This window comes from Monodon monoceros, unplaced genomic scaffold, assembly GCF_005190385.1.
Source record: "Monodon monoceros isolate NGI ecotype Baffin Bay Population unplaced genomic scaffold, NGI_Narwhal_1 Super_Scaffold_9, whole genome shotgun sequence".
Classification (NCBI taxonomy): Eukaryota; Metazoa; Chordata; class Mammalia; order Artiodactyla; family Monodontidae; genus Monodon; species Monodon monoceros.
The window spans coordinates 8,827,241-8,839,770 of record NW_021703786.1 but is presented as its reverse complement, the minus strand read 5'-3'; the positions used below and the strand labels follow the sequence as shown (position 1 = coordinate 8,839,770).

General features: G+C 35.9%; 1 protein-coding gene across 2 annotated transcripts in view; it reads right to left on the bottom strand.

Moving 5' to 3' along the window:
• The window catches only part of MED13 (mediator complex subunit 13), a 95,099-nt gene that overhangs the window by 58,225 nt on the left and 24,344 nt on the right, over positions 1 to 12,530 (bottom strand). For both annotated transcript variants that reach the window (XM_029211001.1, XM_029211002.1), the window contains 5 exons: positions 10,027 to 10,172; positions 8,993 to 9,190; positions 7,328 to 7,522; positions 6,550 to 6,712; positions 6,244 to 6,354 (listed from right to left, as the gene is read on the bottom strand). In XM_029211001.1, the coding sequence (XP_029066834.1) occupies positions 6,244 to 6,354; positions 6,550 to 6,712; positions 7,328 to 7,522; positions 8,993 to 9,190; positions 10,027 to 10,172 (813 nt within the window). The remainder of the gene's footprint in view (positions 1 to 6,243; positions 6,355 to 6,549; positions 6,713 to 7,327; positions 7,523 to 8,992; positions 9,191 to 10,026; positions 10,173 to 12,530) is intronic.

Here is a 12,530-nt window from a genome sequence, read left to right as displayed (position 1 = left end):
CAGAAGAACAAGTTAAAATACATGACAAATTGAGAAAATCCATAATGTGGGACATTCTATAGAACAACTGACCTAGTTTCTTCAACCAAGTCAATGTCATAAAAGGAGGAAGAGGATTAAAAGAGAGACCTCGAAAACTTAACAATCCAATGTCTACTCCTTATTTGAATCCTAGTCAAACCAACCAACTACAAAAAAATATTTCTGAGACATATCTGTAGAAGGTATAAGATGATACCAATAAAACACTGTTCCTTTTACCAGGTGTGATAATGGAATTATAGCTACGTAAGAAAATATTAACATTTTTTAGAGTTGCATACTGAAGTAGGAGTGAAATGACGGTATTTAAGATTTGCTTTAAAAATCTTCAGCAAGAGGGATTCCCTGGTGGCGCAGTGGTTGAGAGTCCACCTGCTGATGCAGGGGACGCGGTTGGTGCCCCGGTCCGGGAGGATCCCACGTGCCGCGGAGCAGCTGGGCCCGTGAGCCATGGCCGCTGAGACTGTGCTCCGCAACGGGAGAGGCCGCAACAGTGAGAGGCCCGCGTACCGCAAAAAAAAAAAAAAAAAAAAAAAAAAAAAAATTCTTCATTAAGAGTGCAGCACAGGTGACTGGCCAAATAAAGCATTATACCTCGACAGTGTCATGGAGTACTATGAACTTAAAAGAAAAAAGAGAGTGGAACTATATGTGCTAAGAAGGAAAGATACCCAGGATAACTGTTTTTCAAAAAAAGCACGTTGAACAGTATACAAAGCATGATTCCATTTGTGGAAAAGAAAACAGGCAGGCAGGTCTACATACATGCGTAACAGGGAGAACTTGTCATTTTAAGCTTTATATTCGTGTGCATTATTTAAATTTTTTAAATAGCATTTTAAAAAATTTAATAAAGTTATTGGTCATTAAAAAAACAAACAGTAGGTTCTATCCAATGTAAGAATAACCCCTTCTCTAACCAACCCCTCTTCGAATATTTTCAATGACAAGGACCACATTACCTTATGAAATGCAGCTCCTCCAGTTGTTAGAAAATAATATATTGACTAGAAACTTGTCTTTTCTATATCAGACATTTATATATATGTGTGTATGTATATTTTTTTCCCCTATATCCAGACATTAGTCCTATTTTGAACTCTATTTCTAAAGCTGTGCTGTCCAAGAATGGTATCCAAAGTCACATGTGGCTAACTAGGAACTCAAAACGTGGAGAGTACAAATTGAGATGTGCTGTAAGTGTAAAATATCCACCAATTTTTAAAGGCATTTATGAAGGAAAGAATGTCAACTATCTCTTCTAATCTGCTTTTTTTTTAAGGTTATTTTATGACATATAGTTTTTTGTTTTTTTAATTTATTCTTGGCTGCGTTGGGTTTTTGTTGCTGTGTGCGGGCTTTCTCTAGTTGCGGCAACTGGGGGCTACTCTTCATTGCGGTGCACAGGCTTCTCATTGCGGTGGCTTCTCTTGCTGCGGAGCACAGGCTCTAGGCATGTGGGCTTCAGTAGTTGCGGCACGTGGGCTCAGTAGTTGTGGCTCACGGGCTCTAGAGCATAGGCTCGGTAGTTGTGGCGCATGGGCTTAGGTGCTCCCCGGCATGTGGGATCTTCCTGGACCAAAGCTTGAACCCGTGTCCCCTGCGTTTTTGGCAGGCAGATTCTTAACCACTGCATCACCAGGGAAGTCCTCTAATCTGCATTTTGCTTTGGAAAATATAGTTGATTTCTATAAAAGTATTTTATTCATGTTAATTTGTACTGGCTTTTGTTATTTTTTAAATAAACTAAGCACTGCTTTAAAATTTCCCTAAAATGATATAAATAGACGTGACCCACATAAATAAAAGCATGTTCGGATACCCTATAATTTTTAAGAGTGTAAATGAGTTTTGAAACCAAAAGTTTAAGAATTCATCAAGTTATGCAAGGCACTAAGGAGAAAAACAATCTCCAATAATCTGAGGTGAGCTACCTGGTTACATTCCAAGTATACAAGGGATGTGAAAAGTAAACAGCCATACATTCCTTTGTCCTTCCATAATGCAAAGAAACTATTAATTTGGGCTATATACGAATAGCAATGGCTCTCCAAAACTTTGGTAACATTAAATCATAGTTCCTTTCTTCTATATAGACCTTTTTCTGAAAGCTAGTCTTCTTTAGAGACAACTGAATTTCATATTACAAGTCAACCAAGTTGGAGAATCTTTCTAAAAAAGAAGTTGTCCTGAAAGTATCAGAGTGATTCCTTTAATTATTTTTCCTATTAGTTGAAGTTCCTAGTATTTTAGTGTTAATATCTAAAATTTATTGTATTGCTTTCTACTTACACAGCTTGCTAAGTGCTAATTTTCTTATGAACATTCCACGAGACTGAAGTCTAACATCCATAAATGTGCAGTTTTTAATCTCACTAACAACTGAAAAATGCCAATTAGAACAATTTTATGCTTTTCACTTACTATAATGGGAAAAAAATAATTTTAAGGACAGTTCTCAGATAAGTGAAAGCATAAGAAAAACCAGCACTCTTATAGGCAAGAAGTGGGAGTGAAACTGGTAGAAGCTTTCTGAAGTCACAAGCAAAGTTTTAAATAGCCCCCTTGCCCACAACTCTCTATCACATCACCCACCTAATTTTATTTCCTTCTTAGCACTCACCACTCTTAAATTTTAAAAGGATTAAGAATTTTTTTTGAAAACTAATTATCTGCCCCACTCCCCTTAGCATGCAGGCTTCACAACAGCAGGAGCCTTGTTCACTAATGTATCCTGAGCCTTGGACATCGTCTATCACAGAGTGTCAAAAAAAAAAATCTAATAAATAACTAATAGTCACAAAAGTATTATTTTTTAAAAAGTAAACAAAAACAAAAAAACCTTTGGAAACAACCTATTTGTCCATCAAACCCAGAATGATTAAATACACTATGGTACTTCCATTCAGTGGAATGCCAAGAAGTTTTTTTAAAACAGTAAAGCAGATCCACAAGTAACTAGAATGGAGAGATCTAAGGCACATGAAGTGAAAAAATAAACTGCCAAATACATCTGTATTATGTTCATGCGTTGGGAGGAAAAACACATATACATACAATATTACAGAGAAAAGCATGAAAGGATAATACCTAATTGGCAAGTAGTTACTTCTAGGGAGAGAGAGTAGGATTTGGAAAGAGAGTGGTCAAGCAGTACTTCAGCCTTATTTGTATAATTTAAATTTCTTAAAATCACATATATATCATGCAAACTGCTTATATTTATGCAATTTTTTTTCAAATCAATTTCTAAGAGAAGGGTCCAGTCCTATCTTTCACACAGAGTAAATGTACTACAAACATTTATCAAAAAACAAAACAGAGGAAAATGAGGTAACGGAGAAAGCAGTAACAGCAGGGGAGCTTCAATCACTTCTATGGCTGAAAGGACAATAAGATGAAGTAGTCTCATCAGATCACAGAAGCTTGGGATGGTGCTACAACCACAGCAGGAACTGCCCAATGGTAACTGGGACCACAGATGGGACACAGAGCTGCTGCTGAAGTTGGCTCGAAAAAGGGGTGGGGAAATACCCTGGTTTCTTTCCTCCTCTTATCAACCAATCTTCTCTTAGTGCCTCCAACTAGCCAACTCCAAAAAGCAAGTGAGCCTAATCAAATCATCACACTGACATCTTAAAATCATACAATATCATTTGTCAGTTATATCGCAATAAAACTGGGGGGGGAACCAAAAAACACATGTTAAAAGCAAGGGAGCCTAGGAATTCTAACTCCCTGCAAAACAGAACAGAGCAAGGAAAATGTAGGAATAGATCTGAGAACAGACTGGCTGACCAGTACAGTCAGCTATCAATGTATGTGCTACCTCCTATATTCTATACCAGGAGAGGATACACATATAGGGTGGCTCCAAGTCTGTTTCAAGCCTTACTTATGAACTAAAGAAGAGAACCAGATTTGGGGGGGAGAGGCAGGGGTACAGGAGGAATCTACAATATGCAGTAGTTAAAAAAAAAAAAGTGAATGAAAAAAATAAAAAAGTAAATGATTAGAAACACTGTATTTACTAGAAGGGTAAATTTACCAAAGCTAGTCGAACATACAGATTATAGGAAATTTCATCATATCAAAGCTCTAAATACCTAGGAGGGATTTCTGGAATTAGGAAAGAAAGTATGTTTTTAAAAATAAAAGTTAGGCTTAGAGCAAGAATTAAAACTTACGTTTACCAACATGCATTTTCAGTGTCTTCCTCTACAACTAGTCTAGACAAATAGACTTAAAACCCAAATCTTTCAAAAAGAATAAAGCAATGCCTAGGTTAGAAACTAAAAAAGAAGAGCTGCTTGATAAAAATGCCAATACAGTGAAAGAAAAATCTAATTTCATTTAAGCATTCTATTGGTCTTAGACCAGGGATTGGCAAACTTTTTTGGTAAAGGACCAGATGGTAAACATTTTAGACTCTGGGGGGCCATACAGTCTGTCTTGTAACCACTCAACTCTGTAAAAGCAGCCAGTTAATATGTGTATGAACAGATGTGGCTCTGTCCCAATAAATTCTTATTTATGGACACTAAAATTTGAATTTCACATAACTTTCGCAAAATATTTTCCTTTCATTTTTTTCAAATATTTACAACTGTAAAAACCATTTCAGCTCACACACCATACAAAATAGGTGAGCCAAATGTGGTCAACAGATAGTAGTTTGCCAACAACCCCTGGCCTTAGTCAAATAATGCATTGAAGCCCTGCATTTCAAGACTAAGTTTGGGACTTCCCTGGTGGTGCAGTGGTTACGAATCTGCCTGCCAATGCAGGGGACACGGGTTCCAGCCCTGGTCTGGGAAGATCCCACATGCCGCAGAGCAACTAATCCCATGTGCAACAACTACTGAGCCTGCACTCTAGAGCCCGCGAGCCACAACTACTGAGCCCGCATGCCCAGAGCCCGTGCTCCGCAACAAGAGAAGCCACCGCAATGAGAAGCCCACGCACTGCAGTGAAGAGTAGCCCCTGCTTGCTGCCAACTAGAGAAAAACCCACGCACAGCAACGAAGACCCAACGCGGCCAAAAAAAAAAAAGAAGACTAAGTTTGGTTTTTTCCCCCCTCAAGGTGAGTGTGGTTTTTACTACTTTAAACTGTTAAACAGGAGCTAATCTATCCATATTTTTATTCCAATCTCTCTTGTCAACAACAGAGGCAAGTTTTTAACACCGTTGCCAGACTTTAAAACATTGTACAGTCTTTAATCCAAAGAATCTATATAAAAGAAAACTTAATCTATGCAAAAACACATCAGAACACTTGAGAGTCTGTCACTGCACTCAATCAAACAGAGCTAATGTAAGAAAAACCTTAGCCCTAACCTGCAAGCACTCCATCCCTTTGGCTCACGGCCATGACAAGAAGGGGTGGCTAACTGTGCATTTGTAAGTCATGGTTAGGGATGTCAATGCCATTATTTATTTACTTGACTGCAAAAACATATGATCTATCGTTAATCTGTAGAATAAAATAATAAACTCTAGGCAACATAATCTTTATGCCTGTGATAAACAAATCTCATCAAAATCCCCAATATATAAAATAAATATCATTGCCTAAAAAATTCCAAGTACATCCATTCTTCTACCGACCTTTCAACCAACACAGTCTATTAGAAAGCCTGTATTTTTACATTACAGCTTTGGTCCCTTGTAGAATCTTATTTTCTGAATCTTAGTTCAGCATTTCACCTACAGCTTGACCAAAGGGATGTTATAAGAAACTGCTGCGCAAAACCCAATATTGTATTTACTATAAAAAAGACTGAGAAAAATTTTACCTCAGTATATCATATATCTTTTCTATGAGAACGCTTGGGAGAAATTTCTCAAGCACAGTGCTATTTATGAACACTTTTCTCAAGAGACTTGTGTTCCTCTTACCTTATAGATGCTATATATTCCATAATTCAGTATAAAATTCTTTTATTTGGCTATGAATCCAAGCTTTCACAGTCCAGCTCTGGTAACTGTATAAGAACCTATACATTTGTATGTCCTTCTATAATCAGCTCCGTATTACTGAATTTTTATTTTCCTCATATTTTTTTCTTTTGGAAAAAATCCTGTGTTTACGTAAGGTATCTCAAACAAAGTGGGGCCTAAGTATGCAACAGCATAAGAAACTACCACACATACATGTATATACCGACATCAACCAAACAGAAAAGAAAAAAAAAATCTACCTCAAACAGCTGCAATTTGTTCTTTGTGTAGCTTCAACAAAATCCCAGGATGCTACTTTATCGGCTGTCTCTTCTTCACATAGACCACCTGATGAAGCCGAATACTTCCTCCTAAAATTTGAAATTATAAAACTCTTTAGAATTCATAAAATTTTTTGTAACCCTGAATTAAGCATTAAAGTTGAATTTTTAAAAATCCATTTTTTCAATTAAAATCATATGAATAACAGTTTATACTTTAAATATCTCTTATCTACAAGTAACTACCAACATGCAATTTTTAAACTTGAAGATGAAAATACATACTTGTTCTGTGCCCTGTTCAAATTACATTCTTGCCAAACTCTATCCACCACATGATTTGCTAATTTTCTGGGTATTTTCCCACCATGATGGCTAGTACTATCAGAGCTGAAGCCATCAGATACTGAAGAAAATGTGATCCATTTCTGGGCAGACTGAGGATCAACTGAAAACAAAAAAGAACAGGCTGTAGGAGAATAAAGGTAGGTTTAAAATAACATTATTTTGTTTTTGTTTTTTTAAATTTCTGATATAACTTGCCCTGGTAAGACAGACAGCTGGATAGATAGCTTACCGGTAGCTATCTGGTAAGCCTACTTATATTTTGAGGTAAAAAAGCATGTCACTTTACTTAAAATACAGAAAGCAAAAAAAAAAAAATTTGAACAGGGAATGGGAACTGGATGATAGTGTTATATCAATGTTAATTTCCTGACTTGGAAGATTAAATGGTAGTCATATAGGAAAGTGTACTTAATTTTGGGAAACAGACTGAGTACTTAGGGGTAATGGGGCATCATCCCATGATGGGGCATCATGTCTGCAGCTTTTTCTCAAATGGTTCAGAAAAAGATCAGTTATAAGGAATGGATGCATAGACAGAGGGTGATGGAGCAAATGTTAACAGTTTGGGAATCTGAATGAGAAGAGTTCCTTGCACTGTACTTACAAACACGTCAGTAAGTTTGAAATTATTCCAAAATAATTATTTTTTAAGTGTTTACTATATTCAAGGTAACAGATTTATCACTAGAGCTAATGAAACAAACTAGTACCATACCTGTTTGAACTTCCTCAGGAGATGTAGGTGGTGTAAGAGTAACTGAAGACATAGCAGGATCTCTTGTGGAAGCAGGCACTTGGTGGACACCCAAGCAAGAAGCTGAACAGTGAGAGGATCCCACAGAGCTAGGAGTAGGAATGTCTGACTGAGGGACTAGAACAAAGCATGCTGGGTAGATCATTCGGACACCCGCTAAAAGGAAAAAAAAAAAAAGGATAAGAAAATCAATTACTATTGTGACTGTAGTGGGATTAGTTTCACTCAAAAGTGCAATAACGGAAAAGTAGATATAACATGATCACACTTGTTAAAATAAAAATACATTTAATGTACTTTTATAAATGTACTCTTTCTGGCATAAGGTTTTTCTTGAACAAGCCACAAGAGCCTGGTAGTAGTGGTTACCTTTAGTGACAGACAGAGACTTAGAAGAAAGCAGCTTTCTCTTTTTGCTTTTGGATTTTCTAACCATGAATGTGTGTTTCTTTTTTAAAAAAAGATCTTTATTTGCAAATTTGACCAAGTTTATTTTAAAACTTTAACAAAGGTAACTGGCACTAGAAATACGGACCATTTTCTGTTTTCTTCTTTATATGCCTCTATTTAAAAAGCCAAATATATGTTTGTGTTTTGTTTTTGTTTTTGACACAACTACTCTGGTTAATAAATTTACTGAAATTGAATACTGATATTTCTTTTATTAAAAAAAAAGGTAATCTCATATATAACATTTACCATATGAATCCATTAAATACAGTGTTGCAAATTCTAATCTGCTCAACCAATTATCTGTTCACCCATACATTCCCCACACCTCCCATGTCTCTCTAAGGTGGAGTATACATCTTCACCTCATTGTTAAGTTGGGCTGTGCAACTTGCTCTGGAATGTAAGCGCATGTGATAGATGCCACAACCCAATAGGAACTTCAGATGTACTTGCAGGATCGATGCAGCCTCTCCTACTTTATGTCCTCTGCCTTGTCTCTGGCATGTCTCAAATATAGTTTACCTTGTTAACCTAGGTCCCTAAGTAAGAAGATAAATATAATAAAGCCAACCTAAATAGTGCTGACCTGGACAAAGCAAATCAAAGCCACAAGTCCTTTTGGTATACATTTTCTGTCTTTTATCAGAGGCAACAGCTTTACCAAATGTTAAAATACTGCATCACACACGCTGTCAACCTTCCAACCTCCAAATGTTATTCATTCATAATTATTTTCTTCCCACCTTTAGCATTTTTCCCTCTAGGTGGAATATATTTCCCTGCCCTAATGACTTTGGTTTGGTCATATGACTAGTTTTACCTAATGGAGTGTGAACAGATGCAACATACATCATATCCCTAGCAGAAGCTTTAAATACACTTATATGGTTAGGCTCAGTCCCTACTGAATAATAGGGACTCTGTTCTTGTAAGAATAGTATGTCCCAGATACTGGGGTACTCCTTGAACCTAGGCTGAAGGATGAGAAGACACAAGAAGCCAAACCACAACCAAACTGCAGCCCTTATGTACTGTAAGCAAGAAATAAGGAAGAAATAAATGTTTGCTGTTAAAAGCCACTAAGATATCAGAGTTATTATTATTCAGCAAAATCTAACTAATACATATAGTCACATATTTCCCCCCTTAGGATTAAATACTCGGAATCCCTACCAACAAGAACTTCTACTGCAGCTAAAGAATCATCTTCCCAATCCATATCTTCCTGTTTTTCTTCAGACATCTCCTTCAAACAAGATGAGACAGGATAGAACTGTTTCCATTCACCAATCAATTTTTTTGTAGCTGAATCGGACATCTTGAATGCCTGTCCTGTGAGAGTGCCATTTAGTCCAAATGGGCTTAAGATAACTAGAAACCCAAAACAGATATCAAGTAAGTACCTAAAGATGATTATACCAAATAAGATGACACTGAACAGTATGGCAAGTAATTATGCAATTCAAAAAAAGGAAGAAAAGGAAATCCATAATGATCAATTCCAGAAAAAATCAATTTATTGTACCTCATTATTTTGAAGATAAAGTGCAACACTGAGCTTATTATAAAAAACTTAAAATTTTGTCTACCCAAAAATCTCAGATGGACAGAATTTCTACATAAACTGGGAATACTTGTATATCCTTCAACTTCTCTTGACTTTCCCCTAAGGAAAAGCAATTTGAGGAAAAACAATGTGTGTGTGTGTGTGTAAATAAATCTAAGTACTTATTATATGCTGCCATGTAAATTTTTAAAGAGCAAATACTAGGCTTAGAATTAAAACAAGAACATACTGCCAGTTCTTAAAAACAAATCATCAATCTTATAAAATATTTCCTCTAGAGTTCAACCAATTTCACAGTAAGAATTATATCAAAAGTTCTGTGTACCTATGTTAAAAATGGCTTATGTGACCTGAAACACAAGATAACTTTGAAAATATAAACATGTACACCACCTAGAGGCTATTTAAAGAAACACTTTAAATTACGCTAACATTCATGTACAAGAAATTTTTTAAATATTTGTATTAAAAAACTTATTTCATTGACTTAATACTCAAGTGGGAAAGAAGTAAACTACATCAGAATCATCATTAGGCTAAAGATCGGGGGAAATCTCATTAATCGCTACCAATTTCAGTAAGAATTTTTTCTTGAAACAACAATAAAAGATCAAATAACTAAGCCAATAAAATAATCTACCTTGAAATGGGCTATTAGACTGTTGAGCAAGGGTGATATGTTCTTCACTAAGAAGATATACAGGTTGATGTTGGTTAATTTCCACACTGGTACAAACATTGCTGTCTCCATGCAAGAAAAAGGTGAAAGAGCAGGACAAGTGTTCACTAATAAAGAAGAAAAAGTTATATTTTAGTAACGATTTATAGCCAAAAAAAAGTCAAGTTGCTTTTCTTTTTTACGAAGTTATACCACAAAAATGTACATTCTCTTTAACCCAGAAATTCCACCTCATCATCTAAAGGGAAAAAAAAACCCAAAAACCACAGATATGAGCAAAGATTTAGCTATAAGAAATGTTCTTCACAGTACTGCTTATAATAGAAAGAGCTGCAAAGAAAGGAACCAGTTAAACAAGTTAGGTACACCCACACATACAATTATGATATAGCCACCAAAATAAATAAAGGTGGGGGAGTGGGTTTAATGGAAAAGGCAGGCTTATAGTCTCAATTTTTTTTAAAGATAAAAAGAAAGGTTACTTTGGTGGAAAAAAATCTAGGTGTACAATAGAATTAAAGATGACCTAATTTTTTTGTTTGTTTTCCCCTCTATATAAAAACATTAACTACAAATATATTTTCTCATTTTAGTATTTCTGAAATTGGGCTGAATTCAATTAACCAAGCATTTAATGTCCTGCCCCCCCCATCCCCAGTGAAGAGTTTTTTTAAAGCAACAATGGGTCTTACAACTGAAGGCATCCTAGAATCAAAGTTATATGCAAGGGCTTCCCTGGTGGCGCAGTGGTTGAGAGTCTGCCTGCTGATGCAGGGGACACGGGTTCGTGCCCCGGTCCGGGAAGATCCCACATGCCGCGGAGCAGCTGGGCCCGTGAGCAATGGCCGCTGAGCCTGCACGTCTGGAGCCTGTGCTCCACAACGGGAGAGGCCACTACAGTGAGAGGCCCGCGTACCACAAAAAAAATAATAATAATATAACTAATACAACAAATCTTTCATGGTAAAGAGTCAGGAGACACTGTCTAAAGTTCATCAATCAAGGCCTAGAGGTATAAGCATCTCTGGAATTATGGCAGTAACCACCAGAAGAAGTAAACAAAAAATTAAAAAACAAAAATAAAAAACAAACAAAACCTGGTTACTTCCAGGGAACAGGACTAGAGTAATTAAGCAAGGATCTTTGCTTTTTCTAAGTTTATGATACCATTCTGTACTACCTGAGTCATTTTACTCTTAAATTTTTAAAATTTATGAATTCTATACATTAATTAGTGATTACTGTATTCTTCCCCATCCCAGTAGCTTTTGTTGCTTTAAAAAAAAAACTTATTTTCAGAATAATTTTGAATTTATAGAACAGTTACAAAGATAGTATAGAAAGTTCCCATATACCCTTCACCTGGTTTCCCCTAACATCTTACATAATCATGCTACATTTGTCAAACAAGTAATTAACATTGGCACATTACTACTATTAACTAACGCCAGTCTTTTATTTCTTCACCAGATTTTTCCACCTATGCCCTTTTTATGTTCCAGAGTCCAATCCAAGATACCACACTGCATATAGCCAATTTTTTTGTTCCTGCCTTATTGAGATATAATTGATGATTATAGGAAATAAAATTATTTACATTATTTAATAAATAAATTAAGCTTGTTTCTTCTGATTAAAAAACTAAGTCTATTTGAATAACTACGGTTGAGTAATTACAGAAACTACAGACATTTGCTTTGATATTAAGAGTACAGTTGACCCTTGAACAACACAGGGGGGTTAGGGGTGCCAACCCTCCCCATGCAATGGAATATCCCCATATAACCTAGTCCATCCTCCATATGCAAGGTTCTGAATCCACAGATTTGACCCACCATGGATCATGCAGTACTATACAGTATTTACTACTGAAAAAAATCTGCATATAAGTGAACCCGTGCTGTTCAAGGGTCGACATATAAATCTAAAATAATCACCAAATCAAGATAAGAGACTTGTTAACTAATACACTTAGAAAACCATCCATCCAAAGGCAGACCATTGCTAATGCTCATTTAAAATAAACTCAATTTTATTATTGCTTTTCAACAGTGGCAAGGAACCGATACTACAAAATAGACAAAAGAAAAAAAAAAAGTAACCAAACGCAAACCTAACTCTAAATGCTTAAAACAAAACATACATGTCACCCTCCCCACCCACACACATTCAAAACTCTGCATTAAACTTAGTATTATATTCAGATATACTAAACCACCAAGTGAAGGCAAGTGTTATTCCTTTATTCAAAAGTATAAAATGCTTTATTCAAAAAGTATTTTATAGCAAAGCACATGACACTATGCTAAGCACAATTATTTAATTACAGTTATGGCAGTTACGGTAAGTGCTGTAACAAAAATCAGGTACAGGATACTAAGATACGGTCTTAACAAGACCTAATGAAAATAAACTTTTAATTCCTAAGGGAAAAAGAATCACACTTGGGTAACGTCATAAAAGTT